This window comes from Leguminivora glycinivorella, chromosome 19 (genome assembly GCF_023078275.1).
Source record: "Leguminivora glycinivorella isolate SPB_JAAS2020 chromosome 19, LegGlyc_1.1, whole genome shotgun sequence".
NCBI classification, from domain to species: domain Eukaryota; kingdom Metazoa; phylum Arthropoda; class Insecta; order Lepidoptera; family Tortricidae; genus Leguminivora; species Leguminivora glycinivorella.
The window spans coordinates 17,949,899-17,974,156 of NC_062989.1; the positions used below are offsets into that span (position 1 = coordinate 17,949,899).

The 24,258-nt window shown below is 37.4% G+C and overlaps 1 protein-coding gene across 1 annotated transcript in view; it reads left to right on the forward strand.

The window, feature by feature from the left end:
* LOC125236327 (calcium/calmodulin-dependent protein kinase kinase 2) overlaps positions 1–24,258 on the forward strand; it is a 178,354-nt gene that overhangs the window by 132,973 nt on the left and 21,123 nt on the right. Inside the window, exon 2 of the mRNA XM_048143080.1 lies at positions 304–378. Within this exon, the coding sequence (XP_047999037.1) occupies positions 304–378 (75 nt within the window). The remainder of the gene's footprint in view (positions 1–303; positions 379–24,258) is intronic.

Sequence of the window (24,258 nt, forward strand, 5' to 3'; positions counted from 1 at the left end):
CTTTCCTTTACAATAACGAACACCTTTATCTTAGATTGCCAGTCCTCATTAGTAATTATGTCTCTGGTCCGACTGATAAATTGCAAAATCTATATGTTTGAAGCGGTGGTGCGATCATGTGCACCTGGTAGAAAGGAACTTTGACGTAGCTTGAGAGCTTTAGTTTGCATTTCAATCATACCTAGTAGAAGTTTTATCCCTCCATACATTTATAAGTTACATATGTACGAGTAGGTACATATGTAAATACATTTGTGTGTTAATATTTTTTTCTTATTCTTAATTTATTTTCGTTCGTTTCAGACATTCGGCGCTGGACGTTGGTGTCGGCGGCGACGCGCGGGACACAAAACTATGGCAGAACACAGACGAAAACAGGTCAGAACTACAATATTAACCAGTATAGGGAAGACCTAGATGAATTGTGACAGAGGCAAGTTCTGTTGTAGCAACGTTGATTTTTGAGAACTTATTAACTATTTAAATGTGCACATTTGATAATCAGAGTCTGGAACAAAAAATCTGCGCTGTTGCTAGACTTTTGCTAATAGCTAACTACCATCATAAACCATTAAACTATTTATACGTTACTTAAGGTTTATCAATAGACAGCTAAGAACTAAAACACTTTAAAGCTGTGTCACAGTAAACTTCAAATTGGACAGGTAACTAAGCAAATTTAAACCCAATATTCAAAATGACTACGAGTTCAATTTGTTATGACTTATGATAAACATTAAGATTTTGAAACTCGTAGCGGAAAACATAATCGCCCAAGTAACCAGCCAGTATTAACTATTAATTTGAAAAAGGTAAACAATGCAACGATATACACAATGTTGTATTACGAATACAATAGAATACACATAAAAAATAACTAATAATACTAATTTAAATAAAAATATTACCCCCATCAAGATATGCTCAATGGATTCTACCGATTCTGAACAAACGGTTTTCTACATATATATAAAAAACGATTGTGTAACATAAGGCAGAATAAACCTATATTCCATACAATCGACTTGTCCTTTAGTCCCCACATCACATGGCGACCCTGCCAGTGCGGCCTCGCACTCGGTCCTCCACCTCGGTCTCCTCAATTTATACTATAGTATTACTACTCATAATACTAGTATATCATATAACTCATATTACCTTTTACTTACATTTACTACAATAAACAGGTTCTATATAAAGAAACAAAACGGAAATAGAACATTACGAATATTACGATGCAAGTACGAAGAATAGAAAGTTCAAAATTATAGTCTGCATCTTATTTATTTATTTATTTATTTAAACTTTATTGCACAGTAAAAAAATGTGTAAAAGGCGAACTTAATACCAGAAGGCATTCTCTACCAGCTAACCTTTGGGCTAAACAGAGATCAATAAATAAATGTAAACAAAATCTACCCTCAAAAGGTTTCTTAAACCAGTTGAGGCTAAACGAAAAGATTTACTCAACCAAATAAGCACAAAATGAAGTTACAATACCCGATAATTATGTCCCGACATTTCGAACACTTTACTCCCATGGCCCTTGACATTGAGCCCTGCCCTAAGGCTGCTGTTATAATAAATGATCTGCAGAATTACAAAAAAAATAATCCCAAAAACACATTTAATTTGTCAATATCAAAATTAATGGAAGATTGTATTAGTTACAGCGAGAAAAGAGTAATTGAACCTCAAAAAGTCACCAACTCAATTAGTCAAAGTGACTGGATTGTTTTTGTTGGAACTGCAAGATTAGGCATTTTGATTAAGTTCGGAGGTTGATCAGAATTTTTTTTATTTTATTATAAACTGGCCAGTGATGACCTTAGTCGCACCTGATGGAAAATGACGACAAGGCCGAGGTTGTAGGTCACTGGTTCAGTAATAGACTATTCACTTTTGACTTGAATACACCCAGATTGTATTCGCCCGGGAATATATGGCTTTTAGTTGTGTAAATATTTGTGCGATTGGTGCATAATGAGAGGTATCAAAACACGAATGATGTCTTATGCAACGAGCCGAAAGGCGAGTATATAATTACTCGTATTATGTTCAGACTAAAATTTAAGATTGTGTCAAACTGATATTTACAATAAAGTTGCAATACACACTTAAAGGAGGTGTTCAAATAGGTCGCTACAGGAGCGAAAATGCTAAAATGGAAAGGAGCCTCCCTATCAATTTGGGAATTCTAGTTTAATATACTAGTGTTATTAACTAGATTTATCGAAAAAAATTGTCCATTAAGAACAACTCAGTTAAAAGATATTGCGAAGAAAACTTTAAACTCGAGGTTTCGCTCTCGACTGTTTCCTCCTTCAAAACATAATCAATCTGAACGAAATTTGAGAATCTGAATAACAATGAAATAATCTGTGTCGAACCGTTTAGTATTTTTGTCTAATTGTACCCAATCTTGAGTATCGCACCTTTTTTGCGTCATAATGAAAAACGCCGTTTTTGGACATGTTTTGATTGGCTTTAGCGTCTTAAAAATAAAAATATCAAAAAAACAAAACGGTTCGACACAGATAAAAATAATAATAATCTGTGTTGAAAAAATCATTGCTCTATCTTTTAAAACCAGGAAGGAAATAGTCGAGAGCGTTTGTATGGAGAATTGACCCCTCCTGTATCGTCTTAAAGGAGGTGTTCAAATAGGTAACAAAACAAGTAGCATTAAGCGCAAACGTAACTTCATTTCGAAGTTAATAAGAAGAACAAGATCAAAATCTATTCAAGTTTATAATTTGAATCGGGCGCTGCGACTCATGAGTGCTCCATAAACGATATTTATTGCGAGTTCTATTGCTGGGTCCAGCTGCTACCACACCGCAGTAAAGGGACAGTTTAAACCACACACTCGTATGTTTTACTCGTTCTTTTTACCACGACTTGTTGGTCTGTCTGTATTGGAGAAATAATGAATCTTTAAACCCTTCAAAATAGCCACGTTCTATTTAAAGATTGCGTTTCAGTTTTTTGGTTAGGGCTTACTCGGGTCCGCTGGATGACCGCACAAAAAACACGAAACATTTATGCAAAAAGAGTTTTAAATGATTCACGGTTAGTGACCAGTGGTACCTAACACTGAAAGTGAACGTAGCCGACGCGCGCGAAGGAGGGTAGATCGCGCGCTGTCTACGCAACTTTGACGTCCACCCGTCGTCAGTTTCCCGTGATCATGATGCATGCAACTGCGTCGAAATATCGGGACCTCAATAAAAATCAAAAAGGTAGCCACGGTCTATATCCCGATCAATATAAGTCTAATTTATACAAAACATGCAAAATTGCAAACTTTGTGAAACATGCAAAAAATCTGTTCTTACACTCATTTGAGCGGTTTAATTCGTGCTTCAAACAGAAAGTGCTTCAAACCTAAGTCCTATCTGGTGTTTATGTGATAACATTAGCTGCAGATGTCAACCCAGACTTGTTTATCGCACTATTATGTACAGCTATTGTTGAGATACCTATCTATCTACCTAATTAATTATGGTTTATAGTCTTTAAAAAAAGAATTTGGTTTGACACAACAAAATAGTTACATGTAAAGATGTAACTGAAAGTGATAAATATTCTTGCATATTTATAGTACGAATTGTATATAAAATTAGTTATGTTTTTGGTGATTGATCTAACAGGCCTAGTTTTCATGAATTAGGAAAAGCAAAACATTGTTAAACTGAATAGACACAGAACACACTCATCAGACCAAACATTTGTGTCAAACATTCAGTCAAGTCTCTAAGAAATTAATCCGCAGCGCTCGCCCCTGGGGTTTCAAGCGAAGGCGGAAGCCAGATAATTTCATACACTAGTACAGTCGGCGTCAACGCTCGTTGATCGTTGGACCAGTGGAGGGCATGCGCGGATCCAGGGGGGGGTCATGGGGGTCATGACCCCCCCCTGGAGCCTAAGTTGGCCATACAAATAGACCACGTGACCCCCCCTGGGGCCCCGGGCCTTTACCACGTAACCCCCCATGGGCACGAAGCTAGATCCGCGCTTGGTGGAGGGCCATCGTAAAAAAGGCGGAATACCCACGCGCTGGTTCAGCAGTATTATTATTACTTCGGCCATTGGTACCGCGGTGCAACCAATTTAAAAATTGAAAATGAAATGAATGAATGAAAAATCATTTATTGCCATAGTTCACATGCAATACACGAACTAGGTAGGAACATTATACTTAACATTTTAAACAAATTACAATGTCCGGCGTCTGCCATTTTTACACGTTTTTTGACGGCTGCGATGAATGAAGTTAGACCGAGTTTACTTGAATTAAAACAAAACCATGTGTACTAAATATTCTAGCCTTATATTTATTGGAAAAATTGAAGCCTATGAGGAAATTGAGTAGGAGTTGCTGAGAGGATCCTCTCCAGCAACCCCAACTTCATTTGGATTTATATAAACATTTTTTCAAGTACTTACAAATTCAGCACCTATTGTGTACTAAAATCGTCGTGTAATAAAAAAAACCCAAAACACAAAGTGGGGTTGCTGGAGAGCATCACATCATTTATATTTATCTATTTGTATGTCTCTCCCATCACGGAACAATGGTTTTCCGGACCTTTGGGAGGCGTACGCGGGGCCGAAGCCAACGCGTAGAGGCCCTTTTGACACTTTAATGAAATGTAAGGGGTACACCGAGCGGGTGTTGCCCTTACCCGTATCATGGGACACACGCAGAGGCAACACCCGCCAGGGTGTAAGGACTATTTGAGAGTTAATGGAACCTAAAATTAACACTTTCGAAACCGGGCTCTACGCGGCGCTACGACATTTTCGCTACATACGGGGAAACCCATGTAATCGGCTACGCTTCTACGAGCGGTGTGCCCGACAGTCGGGTTCTTGGTAGCGAAAGTGTTAACTGGGCTATTGGATATTATCTATTATTATTGTTCTCTTTTTTGTTATCTAAGTTTCGGGACGCATTGGTTTTACTGTAATGTCATGTAAACATGTTTTCACTAATAATAGTTAAATAAATAAATAGTAAACTAAACAACGCACCAAAAGCTGACATCTTGAATAACTTCTTTAAATATCTAACTCTATGGAGTTCGCTGTCGGATATGTGAAAATTTAATTATGTTTTCTATGTATACATATTTCTTTTGTTTAGGTTACTTCTGAAACCGTTATTTGACCCGCAACTTTAGACGATGACTGTACAAGAGGAGAGGCAGTGGTATATTACTTGTTTACATTGGCACGGACAGGCACAGACTACGGAAAACAACAGTACGGATACTCGAATAGTATAGGATTTTACCAATTAATAATAAACTAACCACAAAATTAAAATTTGGAAAAAACCCCCGACCTTGACATAGTGGACCGATTCTCATGAAACATGGCTAAGAACACTCCCGACTAACTCAGCTTTCAGACAAAAAAAAACTAAATCTAAATCGGTTTATCCGTTCGGGAGCTACGATGCCACAGACAGACAAACACACACAGACAGACAGACAAACAGACAGACAGACAGACAGTCAGACAGACAGACACGTCAAACTTATAACACCCCGTCGTTCTTGCGTCGGGGGTTGAAAACTAAAAATGCCACAAACTTTGAAGGCTATTGAAGATTTTGAAGTAACTAGTATCCGAAGCCAAAAGTACGTACAATTGCTGAAACTCGCATTTTTTTTACATTAGAACGCCGTCAAAGCTTGTATTTATAAACTTACTTTTGAAATAATAAATAACTGTCAATCAGGGTTTTTGCGTCTATTAGGATAAATACGTCTTTTGAAGATATCTCCTCAACCGAAAGTTGTAGAACTATTTCAATCCTCTATGTTCTAAATATAGTCAATTTACATCTATACGGTTACCATAGTTATAATTTATATTCCGTTTAGAAGATATCTTCAAAAGACGCTTTTACACTACTATGCGTAAATACCCCGATTGACAGTTATTTATTACCTAATCCATACTAATATTATAAATGCGAAAGTAACTCTGTCTGTCTGTCTGTCTGTTACGCTTTCCCGATTAAACCACGCAACCGATTTTGATGAAATTTGGAACAGACAATCTTTAGACCCTGAGACAGAACATAAGCTACTTTTTATTTCGAAAAAAAGGGATGAAGGGGTTGAAAAAGAGGTTGAAAGTTTGTATGGGATTTCTTAATTTTAAAAGATAAAACCATGAAACTTTATATTTTAGCACTTGATAAGAAATCATTGAACATCTTGATAACGGATAGGGATAGGGATAGGGATAGGGATAGGGATAGGGATTGGGATAGGGATAGGGATAGGGATAGGGATAGGGATAGGGATAGGGATAGGGATAGCGATAGCGATAGCGATAGCGATAGCGATAGCGATAGCGATAGCGATAGCGATAGCGATAGCGGTAGCGGTAGCGGTAGCGGTAGCGGTAGCGGTAGCGGTAGCGGTAGCGATAGCGATAGCGATATGAAATGAAATGAAATGAAATGAAATGATTTATTGTCAGACCACAGGTAAAAAATATAAAAGATGTCAAAAATAATAATAATCGTATCTTTTCCGCAGTCTACCATTTCTGGTGTACAATATTTTGGGGCATGCAAAGCATGCAATAAAAACTATTTACAATATTTACACAGTCACAAAAAGCTAAGCAAACAATATGAAAAATAGGTACCTACTTCAGAATATGTCAAAGTTATTGTTATTATTATGTCAAATCGTAAATGTGCAATAATTACTTAAATATTTATTTATAATTGTCCATTATTATTTAAAAAGTCAAGTGGGGAATAGAACATTTTATCCAAAAGCCATTCGTGAAGCACTTTCTTAAATTTTGTATTGTCATGTTGTTGTTGTTAAATACGTCTGGAATATTATTATAAATTTTGATTGACATGGAGAAAATGCTATTTTTGTAAAAACTTGACTTGGTTTGATGCGTATTTACCAATTTGTACACATTTCTCAAATTACGATAGCGATAGCGATACGGATACGGATACGGATACGGATAAGGATAATATGGTTATCGTTAGAGGGATACGGATAATCGGTCGGCGGTCTCTTACAATCAATGTGCTCTAAGACGATCGTTGTTGTCTTGCTTGAAGATTACGTTTGCGATAATTATAAGCAAAATGTAAAAATTTTTAAGGGATAATAGAAAAAAGTACTTTTTACCCACCGATCATAGTGTCGAAATACGGGCTATGTGGGATGTTTATAAAGGTTTCCCCAGCGTATATAGAATTACCTACGCTGTGGTCGATGTGTAATATTTCTACAATCATTGCAAAATATACCTACAGAGAAACCTAAGGATCCAAATGAAAATCTTAATGAATACTTTTATTACGCGGGCGAAGCCGCGGGTAAAAGCTAGTTTAGAAATATGTTTATAAAACTTGAAAATTAATAGGTGATATTTAAATTATATTACTGTATAAACTTAAAAATATCCTGCATATTTAAAGCTCCCGAACACTACTGACTCTGCAAAGGTTTTGTGATTGTGACACACACATCTACAAAGAGTATAAACTAGCCATAGCCACACAACCTAAAACTCTATCCCCTTAGGATAAAGTTGAAACTGGACTAACAGTTTACCAGAGAAATAATTGAAAATGAATTAAAAATGTAACACCACAGATTAAGCTTTGAGCTTGCAAAGGAGAGTTGTAGACAACTTTACAAAAGTCGTATCTTAAAAGATCCTTTTATTTCTAATACGACTTTATTTAATGGTGTATAGAGATTATTTTCCAACGGTTATTTTAGTTTTTATGCGGGTTTGTGGATGTTTTTATTATTAAAACGAGGTCATGTTTTTATTCCTTGCGGCTTACTACAAAAGTGGATTGAGTTTGAAAATAACATTTCTCTTTGAATGATAAATACAAAAGTAAAACAGAACTTCTAATGTGAATAAAAGTAATTTGTTTAGTGTTCGTTTGAAGACAAGTTTGTGACACAAGTAGATATTTTTTTAGAATTATGTCTTTGTTATTTCCATAAATTGTGTATATATAATAAATAAGTACTTATTGTATTTTCTTTTTCTTTATGCCCCCTCTTTTCATAAAGCATAACTTTCATAGTTGGGCTTGATAAATGAAATGTAATAATTGAAATTTTTATCTAGTGTTTAATGCTTGCACAACAAAAACTAATGAATTCGATTCGGTTTCATTCTAATAAATGTTTTGCTATAAACTTCGCTTATAACATTTAAACTTTGATTTTACATGTACATATGTATATATTACCAGCTTTTGCCCGCGACATCGCTCGCGTTAGAAAGAGACAAAAAGTTGCCTATTTCACTTTCCATTCCTTCAACTATATCCAAGTGGACGATACCTACAATGCTTAATGAAGCATCAGTAGTTACTCTACAAAATAACATCCTAATAAAATGTTTTTGAAGCTTCGAAACTCAAGGCACCGTACAAAGATTTCAAAACTCTATTAAAAGTGCAATTTTTGTGGGGATTCCTTGTTTATGTTGCACGTAAAGTTCTCTGTAACAGTCTCGAATGTCTTACAAAGTTCTTTGTGTTGCAATGCTCAAAGGAGGCGTAGTTAAGGTATATAGTCCAGTCAATTTACCGTTTGCAAGATATACTATTTATTTCTCAAAATAAGAACGTAATAACTGTGTAATATAATCGTAGCTACGGATTTATTAATTGATACATGAATTCTAAAACTCCTAACCAAAAGTAGCTAAGTACTAGCCCTTTTGCTGACGATATGTCGACAAACTAATCGCTGTCCCAATGCATTTTTGGTGACAGTACATTGACAGACGTAGCACAGTCGGCGAAAGCCCTAGCTTAAATACTACTAATCTATACCTAGCTTATATTTTTGTTTGTGAGAATATTAATTCTCTAGTGCACATATTCATATCTGAAAAGCATAAACACACATTAAATACGAGTATAAATTTATAAATATTATAAGAACATTCTTACACAGATTTACTGAGTTCCACGGTAAGCTCAAGAAGGCTTGTATTGTGGGTACTCAGACAACGATATAAATAATATACAAATACTTATATACATAGAACACATCCATGACTCAGGAACAAATATCTGTGTTCATCACACAAATAAATGCCCTTACCGGGATTCGAACCCACGACCGCGGCTTAGCAGTCAGTGTCACTACCAACTATACCAGACGGGCCGCCAAATTGACCACCTGTGTATTTCGAACTCTGTTAATTCCTAAAGATATGGATAATGATTTTTTTTTCAACTCTGTAAAACCTAGGTTATTCTCAATTACCTTGCAATAGTCCTATTGAGGTCACATATGTACAGTTCAACACAACATTCCAGCCAAATACCACAATGTAATGAAACTCGAATACGAGTTACATAGATGGATTGACTGGATTACGGCCCGCTCTCATTCTTTCAGTGAGTTTCCAACTCAATTATTACAATTTACGTCGAACTTGGAAGTTCCAAGGTTCTCAAAAATAACAGCGCAACTGATTGGTAGAATTTTTATTTGCAAAGTTTTGTTTCGTAATTTTAAAAAGAAGGTTTCAGTCGGGTTGTATTTTTAGGTTGTTTTTGTAACTCCGCCATTTTTAGAATGTTCAGGATTATTTCAAAATGGGTCAAACTATGTTGAAATTAAGGAATTCCGTCGAAATGTAACTAAATAGCCAAGGATTGTTTTTAGTGTTTTCACTTTCACCTATTCATGTACCTATTTATTTAGTAGGAATTACCTTTTTGACCGGCCGGAAAGCACCAAATTTAAGGCCGCGTTAGACGTTACCATTACCGCTTCTCGGCTCCGTCAAACAGAAAAATAGAATACACCTCGGCCAGTAAACAAGAAAGCCTCATATTATAACATTACATGTGAACATTTCTTACTTTTTGGCCTAGGTACACTGAGAAAAAATACAACCAGTTTTCATGTTCGTTCAACAAGTTTTTTGGTTAAAATAGCGCCTACGTGCTCTTTGGTTCAAACAACAAGCTACTTGTCATTTGAATCGGCAATATATTTGAATCAACAAGTCCATTTTATAAAAACAACCTGACACATATTGTTTTAAACATACATTTGGCTGATTCAAACGGATAAACTGCAACAAGTCGAACTTGTTAAATTCACAATGCAAATTTCTCTCAGTGTAATAGGTATGTAATGTAATCTGCTATAACGTCAAAGAATAGTGATAAATTGCTATCATGCCTATCATGAACTTTAAATATTAAATAATCATATACAAAGAAAAAATCATGAACTTTGACAATATCAAAAGATACGTATTATTTCGAACTTAACGTGGAATCGGACAATTGGTCTAAGAAGCTTTTAAAAACTCCTTCAAAAGTCCAGCAAGTTAAATGGGAATAACAGAAATGTTCGGAAACTTTACAATCTCCTGTAGTTTATCATTTAACTGTTCTTTTTGAAACTTGCTACAGGCAACGAGACACTTTGTTGACTTAGAGCCGTAGTCAAAAACTCATTATAAAATGAAAATGTATCTAAAGTAGTGTTGGGCAAAGTTCGCCCGTCTTTGCCTAATTTGAAGGTTAACCTTTGAGTAACCGTAGATAATAGGCTAGTTTCCTACTAGTCAAATCAGCTTCTTTTTAAGAACTGACAACACGATTTGCTAATATGGAATTACTATGAAATACTGACGAGTGACGTTACGGTCAATTAATTCATTTACTTTATAAATATATTTCTCTTTGACTTATTAAGTAGAAATTATGTTTAAACATAACTACTGTCCATATATTTCTTCTAATTTCGTGGTGCTTTATTTCGTGGACTGCATAAAATATTTTATTTTAAGTATAGGAAACTAGCCTATTCCTACATTGGGTCTTGGTTAGAAGTTGATTAATATTTCTTAAGCGTTCATACATTTTCTATGTAGGTTCATACATTTGCTACCTACTTGTGTAACTTTTACTCGATCGACCTTATAAAATCTAGAAGCCAATATAAATTAGTTCAAAACTTAAAGTAGTTTCATGGAAACAACACAATGTAGCGACGGAAGTCTCGGCAATGCAAGTCTCAGTCGCACTGGAGGCCTACCGCGAACCACTCGATATTTAAAGTAAGTGAAGGAAATGCGATAAATTAACATCACTCCCAAATTCTACAATTCTTCTTTCACTTTTCGGGCTGTTCGGCTCTGGAACTCTCTTCCTGTCGAATTGAGACGCGCTCAAGCCCTTGCTACTTTTAAATCCCATCTGAAAGACTATTATTTGTCCCTTCATTAGTGTCTCTGTAAATTCTCCACTTACACGTTTGGCACGAAATATTGTATGTATTATAATATATGTATGTAGGTATATAATATGTAAGCAGTATGTATGTATATGTATGTGTTGGTATTATATGTATTATGTAAGTATATGCTTTTTAGCTACAATTAATTACTTTTAATTTAGTTTTTTTGCACCTCCTAATTAGTTAAAGTTATGAATACCATTTTTCCACTACCCAAAGGTTGCCTGGAAGAGATCGCTCTTTAGCGATAAGGCCGCCTGTTGTTTACCTCTGTAATAAAATTTATTGTAATGTGTGTGTTCCTATGTACATTTCTGAGGTTGTGCAATAAAGTGGATTTGTATTGTATCACTTATCACCTAATATTGTCTTCGGTTACCGCTATAGTTAGTAGTTACTCATGAAATAAAACTGAACCTGAACTGAAACTGAACTGGGATTGAATTGTAAATTCATTATACTCAGACGTTACATCCTCAAGATTTAATGCCACTCTGTAGTCCTCTTGTCAATCTATCAGGCATTGCACAATAGTTCAAAGCTATAAAAAATCATAAACAGTACTTAAACGACTACTTTCCCCCACTCCTACCCCACCGTTAACCGGTCCTTGCACCCGAGTTCACGTTACGTAACTTAGTACTTAGTAGTTTTATTTCATTATATTACCTATTTTCCGACGTTTCGGCCAGGTTGCACTGACCGTACAGATACAATTTTGTGATGTGGATTGCAAAGGAACGAAACGCGCTCCCACCATCGGTGTTCCCTTAAAATATTACTTCGGTACCTAGAAAACAACAGTGAATATGCTATTACTGAATCGGTGAGCTCCATCTTAGACTGTCACTTTCCATTAGGTGTGACTAGGGTCAATCGCCGATCATTGTATAAAAAAAACCTGCAAATGATTTGTTCGAACCAAAATGACATGCATTTTCCTGCATATTTCCTGAGTTACAGATGAGGTGCGAAAAGGGTGTCCTTCGTATTTTTCCGGAAACGTTCGTATTTGTCATGCTAGTTCAGTCAGTCTCAGTACATCCTGTACTGAGACTGACTGAAATAACATGACACGTTCGTACCTTTCCGTGACAATACGAAGGCAAATCTTTTCACACTACTTATGTACATCAACTGTATGAATTCTATAAATGTCAAAAACTGACGTAGTACGCATTTATAAACTGCGACAGAGAGGCAGCGACAAACGAGGTTCAGGGTAGGCCCCTGAACTCAGGCTCGGCTGAATAGCTTGAATACTGTATGCTTGCTATTTAGTTCCTCATTCAGTCGCTAATTTAAAGTTAAACTTTGTGTGAACTTGGAAGTGGATTGAATTAATACTGACAAACTGATCAATACGGGTAAGTGTGTTATAAGAGAAGTGTGTCTGGCCTTCATATTTTGACTTTGTAGGGTTCCGTAGTCAACTAGGAACCCTTATAGTTTCGCCATGTCTGTCCGTCCGTCCGTCCGCGGATAATCTGTGACCGTTAGCACTAGAAAGCTGAAATTTGTTACCAATATGTATATAAATCACGCCGACAAAGTGCAAAACAAAAAAGTGGAAAAAAATATTTTATTAAGGTACCCCTAGTGTAGCACTAATTTACTTTGTGAATAAAGCTTCATTTTTTCCCAAAGCTGTGTTATTTATATGGAAGATATCCAGCTACTTAACTAAGCTGATATTTGCTGGAAAGCCCCTCTAAGGCCGATAATCCACTATCATATGTCTATCATAGAAATAAGATCATAGGTCTGTATGCCTCCCTTTTTATCCAACGTGAAGAAAAAGGACGGCATGTTGCCTATGACCATATTTCTATGATAAACATAATTATGATAGTTGCTAAAGCTGTTCAAAACAAGCACGTTGACATTCATTACCTTTGTATTAGAAAGCAACAAATAGGTAAAGAGTGTAAAGACAAGCAATATGTTTTTTTTTAATAAAAAAAAAATAAAAATAACAATAAAAATCATTTATTTCAGACTCAGGGTCCATAGATGGTTAGTAGATCATTACAACTCTAAAGAACTAATATTAGTGTTAGTAAGATTTTTACCTAATTCTAAGACTTAAAAAACTTAAAAAAAAATAATAATAATAATAATTTTCAATTACATACATAAAAATTAAAGTAGGTATTTAAACATTCGCTAATTTAGAGGTACACACAAAAAAGTAGATTGTAAGTACAAGTAATCCAAGAAAATACCTTAAAATACTTTTTCTACTACCGAACTGTTATTCGTCATTTACAGGGTCGTGCATAGATCTTTAAAACCCTACATAAGTCTTATTCCCCAAAGCCAGCGTCCGCCGGCTTTCCGCGCATGCGCGCTGTATCGAAAAAACTGAAACGCATTGTTTGGCTCTGTAACCATGGCAACGCCTTATAACGATACTGCGCGCGTGCGCGGGAAGGCTTTGGGCAGTTGAGCTGACAGTGCAAACCTTTACATCAAAATACAGGAAACAGTGTGAATTTCACGAAAGTTGTTCAAGAAAACTATTAAAAACTAAGTGCATGGTTATAGAAAAAGTATTGTATGCAACGGTGTTTAACTGAGTCTTAATAACAATTTTCGGATTTGCCTCAAATTGTTACCCACGCCACTCGTCTTTTTTGACCTCCTTTAAACGCCTGTTGCATAAAATACTATAATTTAGGTAACAAAAATAAATATCAAGTACCGAAAGGAAAGTCTGGAGAATTCTAATATCCTTATAATAAGTATCTAAAAGGAACAGCGTAGTTATCGTCCCAAATAAGTTGTCGTCCATTATACTTACGTTTTCATTAACTTAATTCCCCATTTAATATTCCGACACAAAACGGAGAACCGAGGCCGGCACTTAACTACTTAAGGCACTGTACAAGGCTAGGCATTTATTTGGCAATTGAAGGTATAGTATTTATCTAGTTACTTAATGATTTTCTTCGTTATCAAAGCCGCCTGACATTTTTTTGTCATTTTTTTTTTAATTAGCCGGGATTATTGTAATCAAAGGTGTGTACCATGAAAATTTTGCACCATTCGAGGTATTAAAACTGACGATATTGTACATATTTTTTTTTAATCTTTACATATTCCATTACACACATAATAACTGTGTTTAACGAAACTAAATTTTAACACAAAACATTTTGGTATATTCGTTGAAAATAAAAATCTGTTTTTGTCGGGTATTTTGTTTATTGCATTGGTATCACTAGGATGTTATCAATTTAATTAATGTTTTTATAATTATCTGCTACTTATGTTAGAATGATCGATTTATTTTATTTTATTGGGGGACACCTTACACAGATCTACTTAGCCCCAAACTAAGCAAAGCTTGTACTATGGGTGCTAAGCGACGATATACATACTTAAATAGATAAATACATACTTATATAATACATAGAAAACCAAGATACATCCAAGACTCAGGAACAAATATTTGTGCTCATCACACAAATAAATGCCCTTACCGGGATTCGAACCCAGGCCCGCGGCTCATCAGGCAGGGCAGTCGGCAGGCAGGCGTTTTATTTAGAATTTGTTTCAAAACTAATCCTCTCATCTCCGTAATTGATTAAAGTTTCTAAGTTAATAACTCTTAATCCGTGCCTCGGTGAATAAGTGAGAGGTTTCGTTAAAAACGGACCGGGCTAATCGAACTATGAATAAATGATGTGAATAATGAACTAGCTTCCTTTTAAATAATATATTAGGCAACTGGAAGCTTTACATAATCAAGTAGCCGTTTAGACACATGTCATATATACCATAGTTCAAGCAAACGTATCTACTTAGCGTGTCAAATGAACAGTAAAATCCACTGAGTTGTCCGTCTTTAATCGCAGCTTGCAGCTTTCGGGCGTTAATTTTTGTAAGTTGAAGTCAACAAAAATATTAAAAATGCCTCGTTACGTCATATTTATTTGCAACAACACAAAAATTATGAACACTCAAGGGCCTGAGACATATTTAAAATCACAGGCAAGTAACAACTTCAGTACAAAATCTGACACTCTCGGCCGCCACCATACAAATAGATGAACTAGTTTCTTCTATCTAAATCTAGTTCTGTGCGTTTAGAGACGTTCTTTTTACTTAGATTAGGTACTCACTAAATGAAAACTTCCAACCAAATATCCGCTACTTTTGATGCTGCACTGACTGTACAGCTGTTACGACAGACTGACAGACAGATATTTCGAAACTACAAGACAGAAGCTAAAAGACCTGTATATTAACTAAATTATCAATAATAATTTTATTTTTTTTATTTTTATTTTTATTTTTATTTACAAATGTTTACATGACATTACAGTTAAAACTAATGCGTCACGAAACTAGAATATAACAATATTTACATTAACACATTTATCCTACTATTCACATTTATTTAATTACACTAATGTCCAGTTGAAGACGGCCTAGCATCCATCATCTCGCAGAATCTCAGGCATTCATTTCTCACTGCCGTCCATCGCCAAGCAATCAGGTCGCACTCTGGTGCTGATGCCAATAGCGCATTCAGTTGTGAGAGGGCGCGGAGCAGAGGGGAGTTCATGCGCGACCCGGTGCGTGCCGCCGGCACCGCCAACAGATCGCGGCGCCGCGGCCGGAGGGGTATCCGAGGGACGTCCGGCACCCGCAGTCGCACTAGCCGACTCACAAGCTCGGGGCAGTCCGACTCACCGCGCAGGGTCTTACATGCCATGGTTATCAGGCTCAGGTTGCGTCGGACCTCCAGAGAGTTATACCCGAGGGTTCCCAAAAGAAATTTTGTCGGGTAAAGATATGGGAAGTACCCGAACACCTTCTTATATAAGAATCTTAAAAAGGCCTTTTGAACCTTTTCAAGTAGCAACGCGTACGTCGATTCGTAAGGATGCCAAACGATAGCCGATGTCTCCAATTTGCTCCTAACTAAGGCATTATACACGAGCTTGATAGCTACCGGATCGTGAAAGCATTGAAGGTTTCGGATCACAAAGCCTAGTCTTCGATAGCAGTTAGAAGCGAGAGATATAATGTGCTCGTGAAAAGTAAGCCGCGTATCGAAAACCACGCCCAGATCCTTTGCAGAGAAGACGCGATTGATGGGCTCAGAGCCAAGCATATACAGGGCACGAATCGGTTTATGACCTCGAGTGAAGGAGCAGACACAGCACTTAGCAGGGTTGAAACGTAACTTGTTGTCTATACTCCACCGAAAGACCAAGTCGATGTCCCTTTGCAACGACTCACAGTCGGTATTTCCTTGTACTCCATATACTAATTTTAAGTCATCTGCGTACAGAAGACACTGAGCTGACCGAAGAACCGACTGGAGATCGTTTACCATGATCCCGAACAGGAATGGTCCTAAAATGGAGCCTTGACTAACGCCCGACCGGGTGTGATATGGGGCCGAGACAAAGCATCCATGCTGGACATACTGCTTCCGATCACGCAGATAACTTGCGAAAAATGACAGCATTGCAGGAGAGAAGCCAATTTTACCAAGTTTCGTCAGCAACACATCGTTATCTACGCGATCGAAGGCCTTTGTGAAATCAAAGTAGAGAACATCGACTTGTATGCCTCTATCCAGGTGCTCGGAAATGCTATCCACCAAGATCAGCAGATTTGTATTGACCGAGCGGCTATGTCTGAATCCATGTTGAGCGTCACATAAAAATGGTTTCACTTGAGAGGATAAACTTCGGTGGAGTATGGACTCAAAGAGCTTAGCCAGGGTGGAAAGGACCGCTATGGGCCTGTAATTCTCGGCTAAAGTAGCATCCTTTGCCTTTGGAATAGGCCTCACTCTCGAAACCTTCCATTGAAGTGGGTAAGATCGAGTGTCAAGCGCCAGATTAAAGATATACTGTAAAGGTGTTTTCAGGTACTCCGAACACCCCTTTACAACATACGCTGGCAAGCTGTCCGGCCCTAAAGCGCAGCTGGATTTTAGCCGCTTTATTCCTAATTCAACTTCTTCAATTGATATTGAATCAATATGGATGTAGTTGGCATTGTGACTAATATCTTCGGTACCGGGCACGTTAGGGTCAAGAAGCGGAGTGTCAGGCAAAAATACACCCGAAAAGTAACTCGCAAACGCACTAGCTATTTTAGCTCCAGCAAATTCCTTCCCCTCGTACTTAACACTGCTGACGAACCCTCCCCTGGTCTTTAGGCTGTCTAAGTGCTGCCAAAAAACACTAGGATTGGACCTCACTTCGCGCTGAATTCGGCCAATGTAGGTGTCGTAAGCAGTAGCTATCCGTTCTTTCACCTCAGCCCTCAGTTTTGCAAACTTCAGATAGACCTCTTTGTTTTTAGTGGTTTTCCACTCTCGGTGTAGGTCACTTTTTAATTTCAGGTCACTAATGAGGTCCGCAGTGAACCAAACAGGATAGCGCCTGGCTGGCTTCTTTGGACGAATTCGTTTAGGTACGCATTGGTCAAAAATCCCATACAATATTTCGTAAAACATATTTACAGCGTTATTGACATCACCAGCACTGAGAACCTCTCCCCAATTTACCTCCGAGACTAGCTTGTACACAAGTTCGAAATTACCTTTCGCAAAATTCCAATCCCGCTGCGATTCGACGTTGCTTGGATCAAGTCTCTCTGTTTGCAGGCAGCGTCTTTGACGGTCCGTAGGAACAGAAATCTTAAGAGGGGGGTGGTACGCGTCAGGTCTCAGAACCAGTCCTCCTTCCGTCATCTCTAACACAACAGTTTCCTGGATGCGCTCTGCCACCAGCACTACATCTAATTTACTGCCATGTACATTCATCACCTCATTCATCTCTTTTAAACCACATACAGCCATAAAGTAAGCATAGTAACATAAAACACTTTGAGATGTATATGCCGGGTTCAGGTTCAAGTCCCCGACTATCAACACTATACCCTTTAATTTACTGAACACTGACTCTACTTTATGAAACCATCTAAAGTAAGTTTCGTCCGTTGCATTAGGAGGTATGTAGACCACGCACAAATAACATACAACCCGATCGACCATAAATGTAGCCCACAAGTCTTCGTTATTTGGGGTCTCCCAATCTCGACAACGTTGCAACAGGATTCCTGGTCTCGCGGCGAGAAGCACGCCGCCGCCGCGCGCGCCCGTAGCGCGGTCCCGGCGCAGCACGCTCCACCCGCCGCACGTGAGTTCAGCATCATTGACGGCTTCAGTAAGGAACGACTCTGTGACTGCAACGACATCGCATTCCAGGGACAACAGGTTTTGTCTAAAATAATTGAGTTTCGTGTTGAGGCCCCTGACATTTTGGTACACAATGTCCACCGTCGACCCTACTCTCTGTCTAGTGACCGGGGTTGCCTGTGTCAGGGCCGATTCTGTTGACCGATCGTCGAAAAAACCAGGCCAATAATATCCATATTACTTTAGTACATTTGAAATAGGAGCCCTTGATGGAATGGATGGATGAAGTTAGGTTAGTAATAAATAAATAAATAAATAATATAGGACATTCTTACACAGATTGACTGAGTCCCACGGTAAGCTCAAGAAGGCTTGTGTTGTGGGTACTCAGGCAACGATATATATAATATACAAATACTTATATAGGTACATAAAAAAACATCCACGACTCAGGAACACATATCTGTGCTCATCACACAAATAAATGCCCTTACCGGGATTCGAATCCTAAACCGCGGCGTAGCAGGCAGGGTCGTCAAAGAGGTCAAAATCAAAATCAAAATCAAAATAATTTATTCAGCAAATAGGCCACAGGGGCACTTTTACACGTCACATGTACAGTATACATATTTAGAAAATATCTAAAATTGAGTTGAAATTACAATTGATACTATTATATATACTAATTCTAAGTTCTAACTAAAGTTAACTCTATACAATTAATTAGAGATGTAGAAGGTCTCTAAATGTCGAATTACAACCAAGAACTACACTAAATATAAAAAGTACAAATACAAAAAAAAAAGTCTAAAATTACTTTAGAGGTGCAAATGACTCTAAATGTCACAACTAAAGATAAAATGTATATCTACTTAATCTAAATCTCCTTAGAGATATACCTATGGTCTCCATGAGTCAAAATCATATATTTAAAATATTCACTAAAAGAACGGAAACAAACGACAACCGAACAAAGTGTCCTAATTTAATAAAAATTAGAATTAAAGTTACTAAGTTATAACAGCCCCAGTAAGCTTAAACAGACCGGTTACTTTAGAGGTGCAAATGACTCAAAATGTCACAACTAAAGATAAAATGTATATCTACTTAATCTAATTCTCCTTAGAGATGTATATGGTATCCATGAGTCAAAATCATATATTTCCAGTCTCTCACAAAGGATAATAAAACTAAGCTGTTCTAATTTTAGTTCAAATTGTTTGTATGTCCTTTGTGAGGTGAAAATAAAAATGAAATTTATTTAAAATATTCACTAAAAGAACGGAAACAAACGACAACCGAACAAAGTGTCCTGTGAACAAGGTCGTCCGGTTAAAGAGAAAATACTTATTAGATGTGAAAAAGAGACAAATATCATTTAATATCTACCCTCTGTTTCAACTCGGCACATTTAAATCGCCCGCAGCCATTCACGCGTGCCGAATAGACACCCGGTCACGATCCGATCTCGACAATTGAAACAAATCGAAGCCGTTTGAAACGTTAAGGCTACCCCCGGATTCTCTGTAACGAAGTTTTCTCTTTTTATCCCGTAGTTTCCAAGTTAAAACGTGTTTCTGGGCCATTTTTTTTCAAAGTTGTCCGCCCCACTTTTTTGTGACACGGGTATTTTTTACGCGATTAATATTCAGAATCGCGAGCTCTTTCGATCCTGATAGGAGAAAAAAAATGTCCCAAGATTTCCATACATTTTTGCAAACCTTCCATTCCGTTACCGCCATACAATATAAAAAAACCGGCCAAGAGCGTGTCGGGCCACGCTCAGTGTAGGGTTCCGCAGTTTTCCGTATTTTTCTCAAAAACTACTGAACCTATCAAGTTCAAAACAATTTTCCTAGAAAGTGTTTATAAAGTTCTACTTTTGTGATTTTTTTCATATTTTTTAAACATATGGTTCAAAAGTTAGAGGGGGGGGCGCACTTTTTTTTCCTTTAGGAGCGATTATTTCCGAAAACATTAATATTATCAAAAAACGGTCTTAATAAACCCTTATTCATTTTTAAATAGCTATCTAACAATATATCACACGTTGGGATTGGAATGAAAAAAAAAATCTGCCCCCACTTTACATGTAGGGGGGGTACCCTAATAAAACATTTTTTTCCATTTTTTATTTTTGCACTTTGTTGGCGTGATTGATATACATATTTGTACTAAATTTCAGCTTTCTAGTGCTTACGGTTACTGAGATTATCCGCGGACGGACGGACGGACGGACGGACAGACAGACATGGCGAAACTATAATAGGGTTCCTAGTTGACTACGGAACCCTAAAATAACAAATATCATTTAATATCTACCCTCTGTTTCAACTCGGCACATTTTAATCGCCCATTCACGCGTGCCGAATAGACACCCCGGTCACGATCCGGGGCCCGTTTCTCGAAAGGTACAAGGCTTGTATTACAACTGTGTTTCCATGACAACCCATACGATTTGACAGTTCGCGCACTTGTAATACAAGGCTTGTACCTTTCGAGAAACGGGCCCCCGATCTCGACAATTGAAACAAATCGAAGCCGTTTGAAACGTTAAGGCTGCCCCGGATTCTCTGTAACGAAGTTTTCTCTTTTTATCCCGTAGTTTCCAAATTAAAACGTGTTTATGGGCCATTTTTTTCAAAGTTGTCCGCCCCACTTTTTTTGTAACACGGGTATTTTTTACGCGATTAATATTTAGAATCGCGAGCTCTTTCGATCCTGATAGAAGAAAAAAATGTCCCAAGATTTCCATACATTTTTGCGAACCTTCCATTCCGTTACCGCCATACAAAATGTATAAAAAAATGGTAACGGAATGGGAAAAATACTTTGGAACTCTTTTTTTCTCGTATTAAAATTGAAAGAACTCGCGATTCTGATTGGAAACCACATAAAAATTTGGAAAAAACTTTTAAACTTTGAAAAAAATGGCCCTTCTATGCAAAATTTGTTTCTAAATTATGAAGTTTGGACTACAATTTTTAAAACTATTATCTTTCGCTTTTTCATGCGTTTATTTATTTCTCATCAGTGGACTGACTTAATAAATGAACTGACTGACACCTAGGAAGCTTTTTTTATTATGATTATAAACTGGCCAGTGATACTTTAGTCGCACCTGATGGAAAGTGACGACAAGGCCGAAGTTGTAGCTCACTGGTTCAGTAATAGCCTATTCACTCTTGACTTGAATACACCCAGATTTCGAGATCTAGGAAGCTGAATCTGAAAACTGAAATTACAGTGTGATTTACCTTCCAAATTATAAATAAAATACTAAAATATTGTAGTATCCGATTAAAAACAACAATATTAATTTTATGATACACTTTGTGTGCGTAGACATTAAGTAAATATCACGTAAATTACATTTTAGGTTTTATCCCTACTCACCCCGGCCATCCTTAGTGCGTTTTCACATTATCCGATCCGATATCGGATGTAGGACCGATATCCCATACATTTAAGAAGCCATCTTTGATTTTTACCTTTGAAATCCTCCCGACATCCGATATCGGATCGGATAGTGTGAAAACGCACTTAATCACCCCGGTGGAAATATAACACTAACGCCGTGGCTTGCGTGGGCGACGGTCGCGCGATGGTCGCGCGACGGCGATGCGACGCATACGAAATCAAACCTTATCGATATGGAAGTATGAGACGCGACGGCGACGGTCGCGCGACGGTCGCGCGACCGTCGCCCACGCAAGACACGGCGTTAGGCCTGATTTAGACGGCGTGCGAACTTGCATGCGATTTTAGTTACATTGCGGGCTGTTGAGGTCACATGCAATTTTGCACAGCCATCAAATACTGCAATGTAATATAACTCGTATGCGAGTTCTCGTACCGTCTAAATGGGCCCTTACTCTCTCCGTTGGAGACTGTGTGTTTGAGCAGAAAATTGTGATCGTACTCGTAGCTATGAAGAGAGGTGCTACGAAAAGTCTACGGCGTAGCCACTCCGCTGCTACGCAGCTTTTGCTTACCACCGTTGCTAACATGAAATTTCTGCATTTTTAGGGTTCCGTAGTCAACTAGGAACCCTTATAGTTTCGCCATGTCTGTCTGTCCGTCCGTCCGTCCGTCCGTCCGTCCGTCCGTCCGTCCGTCCGTCCGTCCGTCCGTCCGTCCGTCCGTCCGTCCGTCCGTCCGTCCGTCCGTCCGTCCGTCCGTAAGTCCGTCCGTCCGCGGATAATCTCAGTAACCGTTAGCACTAGAAAGCTGAAATTTGGTACCAATATGTATATCAATCACGCCAACAAAGTGCAAAAATAAAAAATGGAAAAAAATGTTTTATTAGGGTACCCCCCCTACATGTAAAGTGAGGGCTGATATTTTTTTTCATTCCAACCCCAACGTGTGATATATTGTTGGATAGGTATTTAAAAATGAATAAGGGCTTACTAAGATCGTTTTTGATATTATTAATATTTCCGGAAATAATCGCTCCTGGGTGAATTTCAACATACTCGAAATTTGCCTAATTTTGGTGGATATTTTTAGTTTTGTAATTTTTGTTGAAATTATGTACTGATGTTACATAACTAATTATTACCAATGTTATGTATCAATGACCTTTCATTGTAATAAGTAGTTTTAGAGAAATTACGATTTCAATGACATGGTCGCCACCAAAATTGGTCTACCCACAAAAATAAAAAATAAAATCAAAAATAAAGCCTTTTATTCATTTTTTATTATTTTCTACTTGAAATAATAAACTTTTAACATGTCATAAATACTTTTCAAATAGAAACAAAAACGTTACTGCCCTCAATTTGTTCACCACCAAAATTTATGCAATTTTGGTGGAAAAAGTATTACGACCCACCAAAATTAGATATTTTTGTGTGGGGCGGACCAATCCAGCAAGGTATGACACTTGTGTCATGTCTAAATGCAGGAACGAACCTGAATGGTCATGTTAAGACACGTTTGTTCGTCTTGCTGTGTCTCGTTTAACCATAAAAATGATTTCAATACTTACCACCAAAATTAGTTCTTTCCCCCGGACAACTTTTGGTGCTCAGTTATAAGTGTCAAATTGTATAATAATATTGACTTATGTCATCTTAAAATATACTTAATGTAATAAAGAATGAAGTTAGGGCAAGTTTTCTTTATAGCTGCGGATTTACTGGATTTACCATAGCAATAATCCGCTAAAAACAGGCTCTGGACGCTACACCAAAATTAGAATTTCGATGGAAAATTATTTTTAAATAAATATACATAACACTTGTAACAATTTGCAATGTTGCCGAAGGTAGTATTTTAGGATTGGTTTTCATAAAAAAAATAAAAACACGGAAACAATTAGCCCACACAATGATTATCAGCTCCGCCACAAAAAAATCACGCTGAGAAATTCACCCTCCTAAAGGAAAAAAAAGTGCGTCCCCCCCCTCTAACTTTTGAACCATAAGTTCAAAAAATATGAAAAAAATCACAAAAGTAGAACTTTATAAGGACTTTCTAGGAAAATTGTTTTAAACTTGATAGGTTCAGTAGTTTTTGAGAAAAATACGGAAAACTACGGAACCCTACACTGAGCGTGGCCCGACACGCTCTTGGCCGGTTTTATTAAATATATAACACATTTTAATTATTTTTTAAATCGGGACTTAATCTACATATTAAACTGACCTCCAACGTTTCAGGAACGGCGTTGTCCCCGTGGTCTCGGAGAAAACTGACATACGCGATAATTTTGATATCACAATGAAAGGTCGAATTGGCTTCCGACCGATATTAGCAAGTGATGTGGAAAAACCACTGTAACGT